The sequence below is a fragment of the Desmodus rotundus genome, chromosome X (genome assembly GCF_022682495.2).
Source record: "Desmodus rotundus isolate HL8 chromosome X, HLdesRot8A.1, whole genome shotgun sequence".
Taxonomy (NCBI): Eukaryota; Metazoa; Chordata; class Mammalia; order Chiroptera; family Phyllostomidae; genus Desmodus; species Desmodus rotundus.
The window spans coordinates 80,667,644-80,690,433 of NC_071400.1; the positions used below are offsets into that span (position 1 = coordinate 80,667,644).

The 22,790-nt window shown below is 38.8% G+C and overlaps 1 protein-coding gene across 3 annotated transcripts in view; it reads left to right on the plus strand.

The window, feature by feature from the left end:
- DMD (dystrophin) overlaps positions 1 to 22,790 on the plus strand; it is a 1,965,474-nt gene that overhangs the window by 665,602 nt on the left and 1,277,082 nt on the right. For all 3 annotated transcript variants that reach the window (XM_053917632.1, XM_053917633.2, XM_053917631.1), the window contains exons 14-15: positions 19,175 to 19,276; positions 19,402 to 19,509. In XM_053917632.1, the coding sequence (XP_053773607.1) occupies positions 19,175 to 19,276; positions 19,402 to 19,509 (210 nt within the window). The remainder of the gene's footprint in view (positions 1 to 19,174; positions 19,277 to 19,401; positions 19,510 to 22,790) is intronic.

The window sequence follows — 22,790 nt, forward strand, 5'->3', positions numbered from 1 at the left end:
CCTAACTGGGACTGAGAAAGCTTTACCCTAAAAAAAATTAAAACAATTCCAACAAAGCATATATACGTATACGGCAGCATCAACAATATGGGAAAACACAACTTATTGTTCCGAATGTGACACGTCCATTCCCATATATGCAGAACTGCGGATTAAATTTGAGGTGTTCGTTGTACCGACACAATGCCTGCCTTTCCTTTGTGACAGTTACGGGCCAGTAGTCGGACACGTCTAAGGATCCAATCAATGAGGATTTAAATAGCGTTATCAGCTCCAGGTTGTTCGAAACGTAGTTTCTCTTACCTAATTTGTACCTCGGTTTCTTAAGGCCTTATCTCTATTTTGTTCTCTTATTGTGTGAATTGTGTGTGTGTATTCTTTTTTAAATCCCAGTGCAAGGTCATTTCCTCAGGTTACTTCTTTAGCCTGCCAGTCTCCAGGAATGGCATCTCACCTGCCATTGCTAAACGGCAAAGGGAAAACTCTTGACCTCCTACAGCTGAGCATCGAATACGTACTAGTGACCCATGTTAATTGCTCACGTCTCAATGAAATGGCAGGGATTGCAGATCTGAAAAAGCCTTGTGACACCTGATATTGTAATGTATTATTGAATGTACAATCACGAATATCACACACACACGCACACAGACACACACACTCACGATCAGCCAAAGGGCTAGTGACAGGCCCCCGCTATACCCATTTGAAGGAAGAAGGTAGTTCTGATACCATAGTGTTGTAACTAATTGTGGATGGTAAAATCTAATATTCAGTGTTTCTCAGAAATATTCAGAAAAGATAAAAGAAGGCTGGGGGCACAAGGTTGAAAGAGTAACTGGTTAAAAAACTTAAGGTAGAAGTTTTTCTAAGTCATAGAGTATTTCTGGTTAAAATAACAATGGAAAAACATCCATTTTGGTGTCGCCAAGCCTAGTAGGAATAGCTTTGGAATGTAATTATTCCCAGGAGACATGTGTGGGGCCAGGATGCCTTGGGAAACAGTCCACAGAACTGGCAGGAGGTGACTGGGGTAGAGCTTAGGTAAGGGTAGATTAAGAGTGGTGGTCCTAAGGTCTTTTGTATTTCGTCCTGCTTGCTTTCATGTTTCACCTTTTCTTTCTGTTTTTCACCCGGAGACATTTACGAAAATAGCTACGGATGTCTTGACTGTCCCCGAGTCCCATAAACTCAATCTCCCCTTGTCCATGACCCCCCCGCCTTAATTAGTTATGTTGACCACTGTCTCCCAACCTCCTCCTTCCCCCTCGCCTCCTCTTCCCCTTTTGATACCCTTCTTTCTATCTATATAGCTGCTTACGGTCACCTTAATAACTTGTAGAGAATCTACACTCGGGCATGGCAGGGCAGAGTTAGAAGGAATTCAGTGCAGAGAAAGCCCCTGCTTTAGCTTTTCTTTCTTCTCATTCCATCAGTTTCTCAGGCCCCTGAGGAATCCATGCTTGAATCCAATGCCGTATTTAACGATTGGTGTGAATTGTCCTGGAATGCTGGGCTCTCATTTGCCTTTGCAATTTGGATAGTTCTTCCTTGGGTTCTTTGTAAACGAACCTAATCTTGTCTTACCTAGTTTAATTCTTCAAAGAAAAGGGAAGAGGAAGAGATGTTGGTAAAGACAAGGAAGAGAGAAGAAATAATAAAGGATAAAAAACCAGACAAACTGATCCACTGGAGGAGCCACTTGAAAAGCAACACAAATACCTTCTGCATGTGATAAGAATCCCATGTGTATGTCAGAGATCTCGGACTATCATATGCCCAGGGGAATTCTGTTAGGAGTAATGGGAAGTGTTTTAGCAAAGAGAGACACACATATGAACTTCATACAAGGGGTAAAAAAACTGGTAGGGACCTGACAACAATCTTTGAGAGCTTTTATTAGAGCGAGGTCTGGTCACCCAGAGCTATTCCCCAAAGTCTGGTAAATGTCGGATGCCCACCACACAACTCATTTCTCCGCCGCGGCCTCCTGTGTTACCACGATGCCTTAGTCAGTTTCGCTTCAGTTAGCTGAAGGGCCATCCAGTGCCTCAAAATGAATACCCGGTGGCCTTCAGTTAAGAGATGCAGGTGGAGGGGGCGGGGAAGTAGGAAAGGAAGTCCTTGATTTAGTACAGTAAGACAGGGATGAGCTCTGTACCATCTTGTCTTAGATTCCTAAAAATAACTGGTCATGGAATATCTTTGCGTGTGTTGACTTAGTTCTACGAGCTCTAAGTTAGATTTTCTCTACCTCTGAAAGCCATGCAGAGGCCTTCATTTAAAGTTTTGAAGAAAAACAAAGGTCAGAACATGTGCTTAGGGATTCTGAAAGATTATGAAGGATAATGTTCCGAAAAGTGCAGTCTATTGGAAATTAATTTATTCTCTCAGCGGTTCATCTGGTCCCTCAGCATTGTCATCACTGGTCAGAAATGTTTCCTTAACTTTAGAGGCTCTAGGATGTCAGTAGGCAGAGAGTCTACCTTGTAAGCAATGATGCCAATAAATAGTTTTATTGAGGAATAGCTTGGCTAAGTAACTGAGATCAGTAATCTGTGCAGAATCTTCAGTCCTGTAGGGCATCGCCATATCTCTTTCTAAGCATTCTTCTTCCCATGTTTCATTTCCTCAACGAGCACTTGTTATGTTCTTCCTGTGTCCCGGGGTTGTGCTCAGGGGCAGGTAAAACAGTGAGCAAAAAGAGCATTGTCACTTCCTTCCCGGGTCAGGAGTGAGTAATTTATGAGCTGACTGCTTTCCTTGGAATCTCAAAACAGCGGTAGCCATTTCTCAGGCTCCCTCTTTGAAATCAAATGCTGATTCCTTGTCATCCATGCTGGGCTTGGTGACTGCTTTCTGGTGCTTGCAGTCTAGTGGAAGAAATGGGCATCGACCAGATATTTGCAAAAATGAGCACATACTTAGGAATGGACACAATTCGTTTCTCTGAAGGAAAGGAACAAGGTTTTGTGACAGCACATTACTCTGATTTAAATTGAAATCTGAAGGTCTGAAATGATTCCCTAGGAAAGTGATGTTTAAGCGAGAACCTACAGACCATGTTGGAGGGAGCTGTGTAGAGTGTGTGTAAAGGCGAAGGGTGGAGGTGGGCACAATTTCCGGGAAGGAGAATTAGTATGTCAAGTGAGCATGTTATCCTCGAAGGACCGGAAAGGGGCCAATTCAGCTACAACATGGAGTTCAGAACAGTGGTGCTAGACGAGGCTTGGCGGGTTAACAGGGGCTTACCTAAGAATGGGAATTAGTGTGTGATACTAAACTCCACTGTAACTCATTGGGTCAAAAGTCACGCCTTGAGCAGCAGCTCTCCGCCAGGGTGACAGCTGGGACTAAAATGATGAGGAGGGGTGGCCTCCCGGACCTGCACTAACGAAATGCAAAATGACAGCCATGATGAGTTCAGTGTGAGAAAAATGAAATTTGCCAGATGACCTATCTTGCTCTATAAGGTCAGGAAAATAGAGGCTAATTAGGCAACACTAAAGAGTAGGAAAGCATTCTGGGCAAAAGAATATTTTATTTATTCATTTGAGAAATATATAGTGAGTGCATGGTAGGTGCCAGCCAAAAGTCTATAAGCTTTGAGGTCAAATATGCACAAAACATAAATCATTCCTCTGTGAAGCTGTACATTCCAAGCGGGCATCATCATAATGAAGCTAGTTTTATACTATGAAGAATGTGGTAAGAACTGTAGGGAAAAATAGACCAGGGCAGGGAGTAGTTTTACAGGAAGTGGTCAGGGGAAGCGTTACTGAGAAGGTGGCCTTTGAGCAAAAACTAAAAGTATGGGATGCGTCTTGGAGGTACACAAGTCCTATGGGGCCTTTTACTTTTGAAAAATTGAAAAATAGACAACAAATGGAGCTTAGGGAAAACCTCTTGTTCGAGGAGATAGCTGTTTCTAGTCTAAAAGAATCAGAAACATGCTTAGGCCCATAGATTCCAGGAGATGCGCTAATAAAAACCCCTTCCAGAGAAAAGGCAGCACTGTTGAAGTCCCATTTTTAGATGGGTTCTTCTATACGAGTTAATAGTTGAGCGTCCAACTAGATGTATTATTAAAAGATGTTCAGGACCACAGACCCAGTGGGGCTTCTGGCATATCGAAGGTATTTGGATCATTTTGTTAGACAACCTGAAAGTCATATAACTGTCTACCATTTTGGAGAATCGAAGGTATAGTAAAAAAAATGGATACAGACAAGCATCATCTTTTGAGGAAGATCCACCTGGAAAATAAATTTTAGAGCACATTATTAAACATAAGACTGTGCACACATATTGACTTTCCTGCTCATCTGATGAAGTCAATAAACTTGGTATTATTTGAGGGATAATTTTTTAAGATGAGAAAGGCCTCTAAGAGCTCAGACATGCTGACTAAAATCAAGTCATGAAAACCAATTTTCCATCAGATGACATTAAGCTATTTGTACAGATATTATGTGGCATTATTAAGACAGATTCTTTGGTGGATTTATGAAGGTGCTCGGTCCAATGGAATAGAATGAATATAAAGTACAGTATCCGATTTCCATAAAGTATGTTGCAAACCCTCCCATGATATTGTGGATAAGGCGAACCTTTCTATCCCTGCGTGGGTTGGTGGGGAACGTCTGTGTTGTAATATCTTTCTTTCTGTCATCTGATTTATGTGCCAGAGAATGGGGCTGAAAAGAATTCGCCTCCTTCATTTAAACTGCAGTGTCAGGAAATCTGGGGGAAAGAAGCCATTCAGGATTTAACTAGGGAACTCTGTAAACTGCGCCCGACCAGGAATGGTTAATGGGTGATTTCCTCTGCCGCGTGACATTAGAAGATGGATAACAATGTCCTGTGAAGTTAGAATGTCACATACACATACCATGTACTCATCTTTTCTGTTTTAAATCAGAAAAAGTATGCTTATTGTTTGAAATTTTGCTGTTTATAAAAAGCAATAAATTTACAAAATTAAGTTTTTTATAGGAAAGGTTCGACTTCCCATCCATTTCTGTGAATATAAATATGTATGTGTGTAACTGTATTTAGATGTGTGTATGTATATATATACATATATACACACACACACACACACACACATCTATATATTTTCAATTATATACATTTTCTTTCATTTATCTTTTCTCTATGTATGGGCATATGTGTGTTTATGTGTATATGTATGTATATATGTGCATGTGAGTATATATATAGAGAGAGATAGAGACAGAGAGAGAGAGAGGGAGAGAGAGAGATGGGAAGATGGCAGATACTTCCTGGGCACTAGGTTGATATTAAATCAAAGCAAAATGATATAGATTCTTAGCAAATTGTTACAACTCTGGACATGATATAGTATCTAGATTACAAGGATTGATATTTCTGTTCAGTGCTGGTTTGAATACACTTGATATTTTATTAATTTTGCTGGATTTTTCCAGGATGTTGGCTTCCTCTAAAGAATGTTTGTATTGTGTTGCCCAAAAAGTCCATGTGGGTTTTTTTCCATAATAGAAAAGACACATTTTTCACTCTCACCAATAACTTTATTGATTTGGATATTTTGAGTATGTCGCTATCTCCTACGTGGTATAATGCTGATTGTTTTTGTTAATGTCTCGATTTGATTGCTATCAACTTCAACTGGTCTACCCGACTGTGGAGCATCATCCAGCGTGAAATCTCCAGCACAAAACTTCACAAACCACTGTTGACACATTCGATCAGTCACAGCACCTTCTCTATACACTGCACAAATCTTTTTTTGTGATTCAGTTATGTTTTTACCTTTTTTGAAATAACAAAGCATAATATGCTGAAAATGTTGCCTATTTTCTTCCACCTTCAATGTTAAGGTGGCTACACAAAAGTTCACCAATTTGGTAAGTTTTTTTTTTTTTAAATGCACACTGATAGGACAGCTGTCACAATACGGTCTATCAAAACGGTTTCACAACTGTAATTGAATAACAATACAAAATTAAAATTAAAATAAATAAATAAGTAAATAAATAAATAAATAAAAACTCTTAAAAAATTAAAAAAAAAAAAACGGTTTCGAATGAAGTAAAAGACGGTTAAGCAGTACTAGAGCCATCTTATGGAACAAACCAAAGGAACTTTTTAACTGACCCAATAGAACTAGGATTATTTACTTTTAAGAAAAAAATGAAGCAGAAACAAGGGACATGTGAGCAGTACTGTCTGTTGAAGAAGGAAGGCATTTTCTCTGTTACTTTAGAAACTTGTGCTCTGAGGAATAGGCAGCATGCATTAGGCCTGGATGTCTTCGGCTCAGATCTCTTTCCTAAGCCCAGTTTCCTATATCCCATATACTTCTGGATATTTCCACCTTGAAGTCTAAAAAGCACCCCAGGCTCAGCAGGGTGAAACCGAAGTTACTGCGCCCTACTTCCCCGTACACTTGCTTCCTTTACTGATTCTCCTTTTCTGTTAGGGCGTCACCGGTTGCCATGCCACCGTACGGGAAACCTGGCTGCATTCTAGACCCACCCTTTTCTTCCCCTGGGCGCCCTCTGCATGCACCAGTGACAGCATTCCTTAAATGCCCCATATTTACTATTTTATCTCTGTTCCTGTCACTATTTCTCAAGGCAAAGCTCATATTATCCACCCCTGGCAGTCCTTGCCTGCGTTCTTACCTCTCTTCAGTCCAATTTCCACATGTAAAGGCAGCGTGGGCTCTCAAAAGCTTATTTAGTACAGTTTCTCCTGTGCTGAAAATCTCAAGTCATTTTCCATCCTCTACCGAGTCTGATCACTTAGGCCTCCCATGATTTTTTTATTACCCGACCCCTACCTGTCTCTTAATATTTATCTCCCATTAGCCCTCTCATATCCCTCAACCTCCATTCCGTTTCTGCAGCCCACTTCTGATCCTTGGTATGTCATCGCACCTGCTATTTCTGTTACTCAGAATACTCATATTTCTCACGTCTGCTTTGAAAAACCCTACTTCGTGTAAAAAAACTCAGTGCAAATTGTCCCCTGTGTAGTGGTGGTTCTGCAGAGTGATGACCGCTCCCTTTTTTGCGCCATTTCTGTGCCATACTTCCGCCTCTGTTGTTTGGAAGGAAAGTGGTCTGCTAAAAGGAAGTCGTTCAGGAGACTCTAATGTCCCCTTTTCTGTAACAGCTTGGAAATGGGACATGCAATTAAAAGTGTTTATAGTACATACCTTTGGGATCATGTGGGGAGCCAAAAGTCTATGGGATGTGAAAGCTTACAGAATTAAAAATAGAGACTATTTATTAAGAAGAACATAGAAGAAAATATTTTTGATGTTTTTCTTTAGTTTCTAACTTTGTACTTGTAATAAAGGCATGTTCAAAAATAACTGAAAATGTGATGGAAATAGTGTCACTAAGCCAAGTGTCAACAGTCGTTGCCTATGAAGCCGTGATTATAATTATTAGCGCTTTTGCATGCTTATTATTTTCTAAAAGAAAAGTACATATGTGTATGTGATGCTATCTCTATTCCACAAATTACAAAGCCAATGCATTGACTTTTTTCAATGAAGTGAAATCCCAGTTCACGTAGCCTACAAATGGCAGAGCCGGGACTGGTACCCAGATCTGTGGATACCTCACTTAGGGCTTTCTCCTAATCTTGCAATTTCTTAGGAGAAAATTACTATATGTCCTTGAGAAAATTATTACAAGGGTAAAATGCAAGTATATTGGAACGGCAGTATATTTTTATGAATATAAATGCTAATTCTAATATGGTCTAAAGAGAATTCTGGACTTTTTGGCCTCTGAATAATCTAAACTTTACACTCTGGCCAATATTTTTTTGAAGATTTTTTTTTTATTGGAGTACACAGAAAAGGACACAGATCATAATTATGCTTGGAAGATTTCACAGAGGTACCATATCCGTAATTGTACACTCAGATACACAGATGTCACCAGTAAGCATGTTACCAGCAATCAAGAAGCCTTCAACAAGCCATATCATAGTCATAACCTTTTCCCATCTCCTCAAAGGTTACCTCTCTCCTGATTTATAATACCTAATAGTTTATATAACTTAATGTAAATGGAATCATATATGTGTGTGTGTGTGTGTGTGTGTAGTTTTGTAACTGACTTTTCTTCACTCGATATTATGTTTCTGAGATTCATCTAAGATGCGGGTGGTTTTCAGTTTGGGACCATTGTGAATAATGCTGCTGTGGAAATAATTGTATATTATATGTCTTGTGGTGAATATATGTGTGTTTTGTATGGAGCACACACCTAGGATTGGAACGGCAAGGTTGTTGGATATATATATCTTTATAGGTATTAACAAAGTGTTTTCCAAAGTTAATGTACACATTTATACTCTCATTGGTAGTGAATAAAGGTACAAATTGTTTCAGATTCTATTTGCTATTTCAGATTTTTAATTTGAGCCTTTATGGTGGCCTTATGATAGACATACCTCTTCTTTCTATTTGCATGTATTGATGACTAATGAGGTTAAGCACTATTAAAAATGTATACTGGCTATTTGAAAGACATATTTGTGAAATGCCTATTTTTTTCCATTGGATCATGCATATTTCTTTGAGTGATTTGTTGTAGTTATGTTTAAATATGCATTTTAGATTTTAACCCTTTGTTGATTATCTGTATTATAATTTCCTCTTTTTAACTAGGCACCTTGCCTTTTTACTCCTTAATGATATCTTTTTTAAAGATCAGAAGTTTTTCCCTGGCTGGTGTGGCTCAGTGGAGTGGCCTGTGTACCAAAGGGTCACTGGTTGGATTCCCAGTCAGGGCACATGCCTGGGTTGCAGGCCAGGTCCCCAGTAGGGGGCATGTGAGAGGCAACACCCCCCATTGATGTTTCTCTTCCTCTCTTTCTCCTTCCCTTACCCTCTCTCTAAAAATACATAACATCTTTTTAAAAGTTTTTTTTTTTTAAATGATTAGATGTTTTAAATTCAGTATACTCCACTTCAGTGTTTTGACTGTATTTGGGTCCTGAGTTTAAAAATAAAATTTCCTGCTCTAAGGCCCAGAAGATAATTCCTTTAAATTGTCACATTGGGACTTTTTTCCCCCATATGCATCCCGTTGGAATGGCATAGTTTGTTGTAAAGACCATTCTTTTCTCAATGTTCTGCAGTGTCACTTGTACCCAAATGCCTGTAGTGCAGGAGTCTCTTTGTGGAATCTGATAAGCTCTGTTTGTAAACATGCCTGCACTATGTCAGCACCACGCTGTTTTAATACTATAGCTTTATGACAGATTTGGGTATTCGGTTGTGTTGCAAAAGAAAAATGGAAGCAGATGGCAAAATACGTGAGGAAGAATTTATTCAAGCCCGTTGCAGTCGGGAAGAGACTGAACTGAGTTCTTCAGAGCAAACGGCAGGCGAGTGTGTAAGGCCTGGGCTGAGCTGGGGCAAAAGCACTGGGGGACATGATGGCAGTGGATAGTTAGTGCGACTGTGCCATCTGTGTTTGTGAACTGTCCCTTAGCAGATAACTGCTTTGCAGTCTGGGAGGCAGGGGCACCGGCTTTCTTGATAATTGCATTTCAAAGGGCTGGCTCCCAAGTCCTTGAGAAAGACATTCTTGAGTTGTAGAATGTTTACATGTCAAAAGGAGCAGAGGAAAAAAATGATAAAATGGCAAGTTTTCTAAAGTAGATACTCTTCAGAAGAGCGAGGTTGGGCCTAGTCTAAGTTTAGTCAAGCTGAGGGGAACCCTAAATCTGTCTTGGCCAGGGTAAGCCCTTCTCATTTGTTTTCTCCTTTTGAAATATTTTCTTGGTTATTTTGTTCATTTGCATTTTTGTATAAATTTCAGAATCAGATTGTCACTCCTCCCAAATGCTATGGTCTTAAGTGGAGTTCACCGAATGTATAGATTAATGTGTGGTGAATTGATATTTTTATTATAGAAAATGTTTCAGTTCATGATGGAATAGCCTTCCACTTATTTAGGTCTTTATTTTCTCTTAATAATGTTTTGTGGTTTTTCAAAATAGTGAGTGGGTCTTAGACTTTTTATGAGATTTAATCCTGGGTTTAAAAAAATAAATGTATTGGGGTGACATTGGTTAATAAGATTATATAGGTTTCAAACGTACATTTCTGTGACACGTGATCTGTATATCGCATTGTGCGCCCACCAGGCAGAGTCAAATCATCTTCTGTCACCGTGTAGTTGGCCCCCTTTCCCCTTTGCTATCCTCCCACCCCTTCCCTCTGGTAACCACCCTCCTGTCTGTGTCCATGAGTTTCGGTTTTATATCCCACATGGGAGGGAAATCGTACCATCCGTAGCTTTTTCCAACTGACTTACTTTCCTTAGCATGGTACTCTTTCTCAAGGCCCATCCACGTTGTCACAAATGGCAGTATTTCATCTTTGCTTATGGCTGAGTAGTATTCCATTGTATACATGGACTACGTCTTCCTTATCCAGTCATCGAAGGACACTTGGGTTGTGTCCATGTCTTAGCCAACGTGACTACTGCTTCAGTGAACATAGTGTGTACATCTGTGTGAATAAATGTTTTCAAATTTTTCAGACAGATACCCAGAAGAGGGATTGCTGGGTCTTACTGTAACTCTATTCTTTTTTTCTTTTTTTTTTTTTTTTGAGGAACTGCCATGCTCTTTTCCACAGTGGCTGCACCAGTCTGCATTCCCACCAGCAATGAATGAGGGTTCCTTTTTCTCCACAGCCTCTTCAATAGTTGTCATTACCTGTCTTATTGATAATAGCCATTATAACAGATGTGAGGTGGTATCTCAATGCAGTTTTGACTTGCATTTCCCTACCAGCTAGTGCAGTAGTAGTATGCTGTTTAGTTTTCCCTCTCAGCAATGGTGACCAGCAGACCTCCATAGCACCCCCTGGGCCTCCACCTGACCCTGGGATGAGCCACCGAATGGGCCCTTTGCCCAGGGAAAAAGTGTTTCTATGGGCCCAGTCCTTGGGTTTGCTGATAATACACTCCACAGCCAGCCATGAAGGGTGACTGGAAGCAAGCTCTGGCAGGTTAAGGGGAGGCGGCCGGGCTCCGTGGCTGTGTTTCTCCATCTGGAATGCTAATTGCCAGATTACCTTGCCCTTACCCCTGTTCTTCCTCCCCGCCCTGGACACTGGGCTCAGCCGCAGCTCCTACTGCCCACTCCTGCAGGAATGTTCCTTACATCTCTTTGCTCCTTCCACTGAAGGGAGTGCCAGCCACACCTGATTCCTCCCCTCTCCAGGCTGAGCCCCGGCAGTGAGCTCTGGGCTGCACAGCTGCGTCCATCCTTGGTCCCTTCCAGGTCCCTTCAAACTCCCTTCTCGCTTCCCCGGTCTGCACCCGCTTGCCCACCTTTAGATGATTCAATGCGTGGATCTCTCAGGCGTGTTTAAGCGTTGAGCAGGGAATTCTTTGTTATATTCTGGCTGTTCAAATTGTTGAAACTTCAAGGGGAGAGACCTAGGGGATCTCTCACACCGCCATTCCACTGACATCCCCTATATGCATCTTCTGTGCATAGGTATTTGATGTCTGTGCTGTTGTTGAAAATGGTATTTTATAAAATTTCATTTCCTATTTGTCCGTTGCTGGTATGGAGAAGTACAACTTGCTTGTTGTTCCTTGGCCTTGTCTCTGGAGACCATGCTAAATTTACTTACGAATTTGAATAGTTTTATCTGCAGCATCAGTCAGCTGTACGAACATAGGTTACTTATGAGCCATTACGGTTTTCATTCTCCCTTTCCAATTATTAGTCATTTTATTAATTTTTCTTGCCTTAATGTGCTGTATACTCAAGGAAATGAGATTATTGTTGATATCTCGCATTTTGGGTCTCAGAGGTGAGGCTTTTAATAAATCACCACAAAGTGCGATGTTTCCTGCAGGTTTGTTGTAGATGCCTTTTATTCCTAGTGTTCTAAGAGGTTTTGCTCTTACCGAGTGCTGAATTATATTAAACCTATTTGTCAGTATCACTTGAAATGATCCTATTAGTTTTCTCCTTTATTCTGTTAATATGTAAAAATCGCATTGCTTCATTTCCTCATATGAAAATAGCCTTGCATCCCTGAGATAAACCAAATGTGGATGACATGTATAATTCCTTTTATTTGTTGCTAGATTTCTTTGCTAACGTTTGCTAACATTTGCTATAGAATTCTCCCATTGTGTCCATGGAAGAGGTTGGCCTACCGTTTTTCTTTCTTGGAATATGCTTGCTAGGTTTAAGCCTCTGGTTATGCAGGCGTGGGGGCTTGCCATTTGTGCCTGGAATTCTCTCTATGGGGAATTTTTTCAATAAAAGATTTAATGTGTTTAATAGACATAAGACTTTCTGTTTTTGATTTTTCATTTCTTAATTTTATATCCAATTTCCATTTTTAGTCACTTTGACTAGTGTGTATCTTTCTAGGAATTTGTCTCTTACATCTAAAATTACAAATAGTCATGTAAAGTTCCATTCTGTCCACATAGTATTTAATAACATTTCTATCGATGTCTAAAATTAAGAAAATATATTAAAAACTATGAATTTCTAGCCTCCTTGGAAAAAGCACATGATCGAATGATCCTTGACCTGTTCTCTTGCATATTAACCTCAGTAGAAGTTAAATAGCTCTGCCTTCTTTAGCGTGAGCTCTCCGTTTAGCTGCAGCCCACATCACTCCCCATCCTCTTACTCTTAGATTATTTTGCACATGTTCTTATGTATATACATTAGACTTGGTGATTTATCATAGCTGGAATATTCCAGTGCCAACAGTTCGAATGAAGCATAGAGGGATATATGATTCCCTCAAGCTAGCAAAGGGTGCCTGGGAATGCGATGAATGCTGGGAAGAATGCTGTCATTCTGGAATGCTCCTTAGGATGCTTGCTCTGTGTTTTCTCGCAGCCCGACTGAATAGCCTGGTGGGAGCTGGAGAGTACAAAGTTTATTAAGCTGCCACAGAACATTAAATAATAGGCCGCAAATACTAACAGCAACAACACAGCCTTTCTAGATTTATTGATTAGCACTTTATGAACTCATAAAAATAAATAATATATGGAACCGACTGTAACAGTATGGAAGAACATGCTTCTTCAAGTTAAAAACCTCAGTATATTTTTAGCATAATCACCACGGCAGAATTTCATTAGCGAGTCAGGTTTACCCTCTAAAAGCTAAGTCCTTGGAAAGAGTACATGTTCTTGATTTGGAAGTGTATTTTCTGATTTGTGTTTAATATTTTAAACAAATAGAGAGTTCTAATGTCAAAAATGCTTTTAGATTAAATTATCACATTAGGCTTCAAAGCCTTGTCAAGTGAGCTAGATAAAACCATTTTGGTAAATCTAGTCAAACTTTTGGTATATTTAATTTGAAAAGGCCCAAAAAAGGACTCCGCACCTGTACATCTCACTGTAGGTTTTGCAGCAGAAATCACAAGGCAGACAGACATTACTTCATATAGCATTACAGCTTGAAGAAAAATATTTGTAACTTATATTTTTTACAAACGTATTTGGCATCTAAAATAAACCTCATCATAACTTCTACCTTACTTCATGCTACCTGTTTGGATGGATCCGTCTAGAAGATATTAGTATATGATTCAAATAATACAACTGTAATTAGCATCATGACAAAAATCCATCTATTCCTAGGTGGCTTGGAGACCCACCTCATTTTTCAAAAATTTGTTTAATCTACTATGTTTTCAAACAGGGAGTCCCGTCCGTGAGTAAGGAGTAGGTAATGGGCTTTTTACTACAGTATTAAAGTGACCGTGTACTCGTATGCAACTCAGTCACAGTGAGTTTTCAGTTTTTCTTCAGAAATGTCAAAAATCATACTGCGTTTGGCATAATATAACTGATTTTCATGTTTTTTTCATAATTTCGCTCTCTACTCCACTCCTCTTCCATTATATCTGTTTGTAGCACAAGCCACTGACATAGAGACCCACACAGGAAATCAGTGAACCCTACCACAGAAGCCATTTCATTATTACAAGCTGGTAGTTTTTTTTCCTAAAAGATAATAGAAGTTCTTTTAGTGAACTCCTAATACTCATGTCAGTTTGCATCAGGGAAAATGCCATGTAATATATCTATTAATGGATTAGTTGTGAAGAAAAATTAGCTTCAAATACAGAAAAATCTTACCCCTTAGCCATAAAGTACACCATCTGCCTGACTTGGTGATAAAATATAAAAGAGCAAATTGCAGGATGTTTTTGCAACCCTTCAACCCTGGTGGAGCTGGGAGTCAAAGGGGAAAGGGATAAATGGAAACTGTAGCATCATCTTTATAGACGAAAGAAAATGAACTGACGCTTCAAAATAGATACAACATCTGCCCGCTGGTACTACGAGACACACAAATGTGGCGTCCACCGACACAGCATCTGAGGTGTTTAATCTCACAGATGGATGTTCACAATGTATTTATTTGTGGAGAACATACTATAAAACAAGTCCTCCAAAATGTACAGACACTAAATTGCTTAAGATTGTTAAATTTATAGAAATTCCAAAATATATTAGTATGATACACCTCATACTAATTTTTTTAATACATGAATGAGGTACGCAAAACTAACAAATATTAATAAATATTCTAAAACTAATAAATATTCTTTTAGGTACATAGTCAACATAGTTAAAACAACTATTTTAAGAATATTATTAAATATTCTTTGTATTCAAAACATTATAATAGATAATTCTGATAATTCATTGGGCAGGTTTATAATTCAGCCAATATTTAATTTAACTTATAGTTAATTACAGTCTCCAATTCATTTATTCATCAACCATGAATTTATATTAACAACAAACATTAATTGAACACATACTGTGTGCCCCCAAATTAACAGAACTGAGATGTTATAGATTGAAGTGTGTTTCCCTAAAATTCATATGCCGAAGCCCTGCCCGCCTGTAATCCAGAATGTGACTGTATTAGGAAACAGGGCCTTTAAGTTAAAACGAGGATCTCAGGGTGGGCTCGAGTCCACTATGACAGGCATCTTTATAAGAAGAAATTGGGACACATAGAAAGACCCCAGGGATGTGCGCACACAGATGGGAGACCACGTGAGGTCATAGCAAGAAGGCAGCCATCTGCAAGGCAAGGAGAGAGGCCTCAGAAGCAACCAAACCTGCTGACCCCTTGACCTTTGACTTCTGGCCTCCAGAAGTGTGAGACAATGACTTCTGTTGTTTAAGCCACCCAGCCTGTGGTATGTCGCTACGGTATTCTGTACGACTCCTAGAAAGGGCATAATAAAGAGAGGCTGACTCCATGGCATTACAGAATGTCTCACATAACTCAAATTGTTTCAAGTAAAGATATACTTACAGTGGGGAAATTTTCAATTAGCAGATTGAAACTAATTAAAACTGTTCAAAAAGCATCATTTTTAAATCATTAATTGTGACTTCATTGTGATTCAGCTTCCCAAACACAAATACATTATCACTTTACTATTTTGTTTATGTGGGGAAGGTAAGTGTCCAGGGTCAAACAACTTGGAATCAGACGTTAGGTGGAGCAATTACTTAAATTACTAATGTGCCTCTGTCTTTTCAAATTTCAAACACACTTTAAATATACAATTTTCTTACAATAATTACAGTAATTTTTGAGGGACAGGTATTACTTTCCATACACATCCCAGTGACATGAAGTGACTTTTTCAGGAAATGTATGGCTAAATTATTTATCCTTTCCCAAAGAAAATAAACACACCAACCCCTTAAAGAGTTGCTACAAATCCTAAAGAAGATTATGTATTAGAGAGCAACTTTAATTTGAAGGAAATTATATAAGCATTGCAGTTATTTACATTTTGCTTAATTATAGTATTTATGTCAAATCTTCCAAGAACCACAAAGGGTCATGTAACTTACTCAATGTAGAAAGGTACTTATTAAATCTTTACAAATAGATGTTGAAGTTTCAATTATATTCTTCTTTAAAGATTTCCAACACAAGAGAGCATACATGTCTTTTAGAAACACATCACCCTGCTTAAACCCGTCTTAATCTCAGGAAACTCTCAATGCACTGAATCTGAATCACTTGTGTTATGATGCGGGCATGGTGCTTTTTACCAGTCTCAGTAGAATGAGGTAAGTGAATCAGAAATTGCTTGCTTGTAAGCTCTACATGTCTGCCCACAGGTAGATTTTTTTGTAATGTCATTTGCACCAATGTAAATAGGTGTACATAGTGTTTGAACTTAATAGATGTATTCATTTATTGCTTAGAAATATTGGCCCCAATTTGAATTACAGAAGATGGAGCTAAGAGATTAAAACCTCATCAGTCTGCTCTTTAATCAGTCAAAGATGCTGGTTCTTATCATTGCCTAGAGGGATGTAAGCAACTTGTTATATAAGTATAAGGAATTTTAGTGAGTGGGATTGAGAGGAAGCTAAATAACTTTTTTAAAGAATCGCTACATTAGGATTAGAAACCTCTTCCCTAGAGAAAAACATTACTGTTTTTCTGAGTTTCCATTTAACAATCCCTTAAGCGTTTTAAAAATAATGCATATTTTTAAAGCTAGGTAAACAACACGCACAAATAAAAAATGAATTATAGTATCTCATGAAATGATAAGAAGAAATTAACTTTTATTTACGTCCTCATTTTGTTTCAGCAGTAAAAGAAGCTAAAGGTCAGCGCACTTACTCTTAACACATTTTCACAGGCTAACTCACAACTCCACTATCATCTATGCCCAGACTTTCTCTCCCATTTAATTCACATCTCATATTGTTATACACTCCAAGGACATTTCTCGTCCGAGTTCCTTTGTTTGGTTCAGTTTGTTTTTCGAAGCCAACGTAAAAAATGCCTATCAAAAGAACATTTGGATAAAGGCAATGAGGAAAATCTTACAAGCCTGGGATGTAAAACTTAAGTACCTTGACCCTTGAATTTATCGAAGCGAGGGATAGACCGTGATAGCTAAACTGTGCCCAACAAGAATGGCGTTAAGAGAGAAAGTTTTCCCAGGAGGACGTCCACTAAGGAAGAAGCAATTACGTGCCACGGACCACACAATGCGGCAGCCAGTGGGATTTATAAGCGAGGGAGGTAACAAGCAACCCATCTCGTTTTATTGCTTTAAGACCCTGGAACGTGGTTCCCAGCTAAATGAATTTTATGTGTAATGAGGCTTCGGAAAAAACTCACTTATTTCTTGATTTTTCTTTCTTACTTTATAAACAACTATATGGTTCAAAAGGATAAGCGACCTAATCTTACTAATGGGGAAATAGAAAAAACATCAAACAACCCATTGGAAGAAGTAAGAGAACACCCATTATGAGGCTAGAAACGGGGCAGAGTACTAGTGACTGACTAATGGTTAGGCAAGTCCACGGTTCTCTTCGCAATTCTGCGTGTTTTCACAAACTGTTGACTGAAGAGGAATACAACAAAATGGCACGCTTTCTACCTTTGCCATCTACTACGCGGTCCGGGGTGGAAAACATATTCTAAATGTATTAGCAAGCAAACAGTTATCGCAAGTTTCTCTGAAAAGATTGTTCTGCAGAGGTTTAAATAATGCTGTAATGAGTCCTGAGTGACCTCCGGGAACTCAGGACTGTCGCTATGGAAGGTGCAGTTTACAGAGGAGGAAACTGACATCCAGGTGAGTTGAGCAGCTTGGCTATGACCACAGAGGTCACCGGACTGAGTACCTGGGGCTCACCCTCAGAGCCATCTGGCTACAGGCCTTGCTATTCACTTAGCAGAACACGCCAAGATTACATATTCATATAAAACTCACTGTGACTGAGTTGCATATGAGTACACGGTCACTTTAATACTGTAGTAAAATGCCCATTACCTACTCCTTACTCTTGGACGGGACTCCCTGTTTGAAAACATAGTAGATTAAACAAATTTTTGAAAAATGAGGTGGGTCTCCAAGCCACCTAGGAATAGATGGATTTTTGTCATGATGCTAATTACAGTTGTATTATTTGAATCATATACTAATATCTTCTAGATGGATCCATCCAAACAGGTAGCATGAAGTAAGGTAGAAGTTATGATGAGGTTTATTTTAGATGCTAAATACGTTTGTAAAAAATATAAGTTACAAATATTTTTCTTCAAGCTGTAATGCTATACAAAGTTAATCACACCCATATTTTCAGATATTCCAGATTGTCTTTTCATTGTATAAAGCCATTTAATTTTATTATTTTTATTGAGGTGGGATTGGTATATATTAGTTTTTGCTGTACAACATAATAATTTGATCTTTGTATACCCTACAAAATGAACACCGTGTTATATCTAGTTACCATCCGTCTAGTTTTAAAGATCTGATAAGTATGGGAAAATAATTCTCTTATTTATGAGAAAGTCAAAAAGAGTTGATATTTTAGGATCTGAAGTGCATCATAATGGAGTTGAAATAAATAATACATTTTTGTCATAGAATATTTCTTTTGCACAGAAAACATTACAACATACATATTTCTCTAAAAACTGTTGGCACTTCATTTATATTACACATTACAATAGCGTGTGCACAGAGATCTGGCAGTTAGTATTCAGGGGATATTACAATGGTCTCAGTAGAATAGTTTAGAGATAGAGTCATTTTAAACACTTCATAATAATAATCCAGATAATTGCTAAAATCCACACGTGGATATAATGTGTCACTAATGGCTTTCCTCTACAATCAGGATCTAAACACCACCAATTACACAGAATCGCTTCAAATAAGGGCATGGTTAGGAGTATTATTTAACAGATTTTTATGCTCTGGGGTATATTTTCTGACATAAGAAAGATACACTTTTTTGGTTTTGGTTTTGGTTTTACGTATTATGGAATCAAAATCATCTTTGATTGTATATGTCTTTGCTATCTTACATTTATTGTGGAGACGTTTGAAGTAGTGGTATGATAACTGCTTCAGACTTGCCATTCGTGTCTTTGCTTTTCACTGTTAGGTGAGTGAGGGAAATCATGGAAGGCCAGCTAAAGGGGCCTTATCAGTTCTGTGCAGAAGCAGGAAGGGCGTTCTTCACAACTCCTAGTAGACATAGGACACTGCAAATTTGTTGCTTTCTTAAGTCATTTCTGCCCTTTTGAGTGGAATTCAGTTAACAGTGAATTGTTTGCTGGTGTCTTTCAGGTCCTGGGAGATCGGTGGGCCAACATCTGTCGGTGGACTGAAGATCGCTGGGTGCTTCTCCAAGACATCCTTCTAAAATGGCAACGTTTTACCGAAGAACAGGCGAGTCATGTGGGGCAAATTGTATCAGGGAGCGACGTGGAGAGATGTTAAATGAATAAATGACAAAATGTGGTGATCTACTTTAATAATGACTTTCTTTGGGGGAATTATTTGATTTCTTTCAGTGCCTTTTTAGTACGTGGCTTTCAGAAAAAGAAGACGCAGTGAGCAAGATTCCCACAAGTGGCTTTAAGGATCAAAGTGAGATGTTAGCAAGCCTTCAAAAGCTGGCCGTATGTATTTTTTTTTTAAGCTTTTAGTTGTTTCCTTTTAAACCCAATAGTTTTTGTTAACACCATTATTTCATCACTCTGTTCTTTCGGTCTTATAACCCAATTTCATTGTTCTTGTTCAGATCAGTGTATTTGAGTATATTATATTGTTATGTTTCTTAATTAAAACAGGCAAATCTATAGTGTCTTAGTTGAGGCTGCTATAACAAACTATCATAGACCAGGTAGCCTAAACAATAGACATTTAGTTTTCACAGTTCTGGGGCCTGGCAAATCCACGATCAACACGCTGGCCTTTGGGTGAGGCCCTTTGGCTGGCTTCCACACAGCCCCTTTTTGCTGTATCCCCACGTGGTGGAGATTGTGGTGGCTCTTCCTTTTCTTAAAAGACCACTAATCCCATCTTTGGGGCTCTACTCTCATAGCCTCCACTAAGCCTAATTACACCTGCCCAAAGCCCACCTCCTCATGTTGTCATATTGGGGGGTGGAGCCTTCAATGTCGGAATTCTGGAGCGATACACACACACCTTCCATGAGATACAGGTAGATGTTCAACCTTGTTTCCTCAAACAAAATTGTACTCTTGACAAACTATAGCCTACTTGAGATAAGACTTCAGTTAACATTTATCAAAGTTAACGCTAAGAAATAGATGTGAATATGCCATAAAGTTCTAAACGGTATAGTTCTGTAGTAGTAGACTTAAGTAGGTTCTCTGAGAATCTTGCAGAGTACGGGAGGTCATTATCCTCACATATGACGGGCTTGTACCCTAGTTTGAGAAGTAAGAAAGAAACATTAAAACACACTAGTGTCATTGATGATAGGTGCCTGTGCGTTGAGACATAAGGGGACTTTGGCAGCACAGAGGTCGTCGGGGTAGGCTTCAACGAGACACTGCAGTTTGAGCTGAACCCTAACGGTATTGAGAAAGATTTGTGAAACTTCCCTTTCACCGTGAATCTTACTATTTTCTAGTAAAGGGAGGCCAGTCTAATATTAAGCTTTATTTTTCAAATAAACGGTACCATAATTAAGATTTCTTTTTGAGTTTTGATGGATCAGGTCTATTAAGTCCCAACTTGATGTCAACTCTAGTATAAAACAAAGGTCTATTTTAAATAATGTTTCATAATTTTACCTAAAGGATTCTATATATCTCTGTGTTGACATTATATAGTATATACTTTGAAGTAATTAAATCATGTACTTAAAAAGCTATTCTTAAATACATTTCCCCTGTTAAATTTGTTAAATATTTATTTATAGCATACATTTTTTGTTCCGTAGTTACACATCTTTAGGCTTTTAATTTAAAATAAATTAATTTATATATTGCTGGTTATTACAAGCTAGCTTGTTATTGATAAGAACTCATTTCTCAAAGAATGTATGCTTTCTCAAGGGATGATATGATTAAACAGAGGTTTCCAAAAAGCTTATATAGATATAAACATTTTATATCTATATAAACTGGAAGTTTTTATATATATATATATATATATATATATATATATATATATATATATAAACAGAATGCAAAAATGTCAGTGATATATTTGTAGTTTTGTTCTGCAGCTGATAAGGAGCCATTGAAAGTTTGATAACAATCATATTGGCATTTTGGGAATATTCGTTGGCAGTGAGGCTTTCAGTAACAAGGAAACCAATTCAAAGAACTGATGTAGAGTACCATTGGGCATGAAGAGGAGGAGAGAGACAAGGTTATTTCAAAAGAGGAAGTCGAGGCCCAGGACAAATCACATGGCCTGTATATAAGCTGTCACAGAACATTAGTAGCCAAGTTAAAATGACATGGAAACTCAGGTCCACACTTTCTAAGCTGTTTCCAAACTCCTCACGTCATTTGATTCCTTGACAAAAACTAACTGCAGTCGAGAACTGTTGTTTTAAACAGTCACGCCCCTATGTTGACATTTTTGTGTGTAAATAACTTTATTAGCCTCAGGGCCATGAAGATGCTCTCTTAGCAAAGTTTCAATGATTTTCCAATATGATTAAAATTCCAATTATGTCACCTTACTTGTGAACAAAGTGAAAATATGTTATGGATAAGTCTTACCGTTTAATAGTTTAAGCCAATTAACAAAACCTGACAGCTGGTCGAGAATTTGAGGTAAAATTCCCCTGCTGACTCAGGCAGTGAATAAGAATTTAATGTTCATTAAAATATGTCACAATTTGAGACCCAAAACAGGTACCATCTGTCACCACTTCCTACTATATACCTAGGTATAGATACCGTGTGCTAAAACTCTCTTTTATTTAAAATCAGTGTAATTTGTTGGAAATATTACCACTAATAACCCAGGGGATTTTTCCCTTACATTTTATTTGAGGCGGGAGATGAGCAGTCAAGTATCTCATTTTCTGTCGATCCGTCATTTCACCCAAATTATGTAGGTCTGTTTTTTTATGGCTAAAACTGAAGGATAAAAGGAAAAGGAGAGGAGAAACAGTGGCCTTTATGAGGGCAATTCTAGGACTCACAGGAAGATCTAGGCTGTCGTGGGAAGGCCCAGATCTACCAGAGACGTGTTCCTGGGGAAGTGTGCAGGATGCGTGAGGGACCGGTGGCGGTTGCCAGGGAAGGTCAGCCCGGGAAGCTTGGCCGTGCAAGGCAGTGTGATGCGCAGGCGGTACAGGAGCCCTGTGGAATGCAGACACTCAGGGGACTGTGGGATCAAATGGCACAGACAGAATGCTTATGGGAGCTTAGCAAGTCCCTGGTCACGGTGCTGTTTCTCCGGGACGTGCTACCTTGATCTTAGTCCCTGTTTTAACCCTCAATGAGTTCATCCAAATAGAGTCCCTGGTTCCCAAAGTGTGGTCCCCAGATGGGCAGCATCAGCGGCACCCAGGGACTTGTTAGAAATGCAGATTCTCAGGCTGCAGCCAAGCCCCACTGAGTCAGAAACTCTGGAAGTAGAGCTCAGCAATCTGCATTTCAACAAGCCCTCCAGGGGATTCTGATGTTCCCTCAAGTTGAAACCCCTCACACTGGATCAATCTAGTTAAGAAGAACAACAGGTTATTTGAGTAAGTTGGAGTACTTCTCACATATAGATAAGTAACTACACATAAAATAGGTTCAGAAATCAGTTTTGCCATGAGAGACAAATTGTTTAGGCATTACTCCCTGAAGAATACATGTGATGGGAGGCGATTTCCTGGGCCATTTGTAAGTGTACCTTCCGGTTTTCTCTTCACATCATCTAACCTTGACCAGGTAGAACAGGTCTGTTCTGTCTTCTTGAG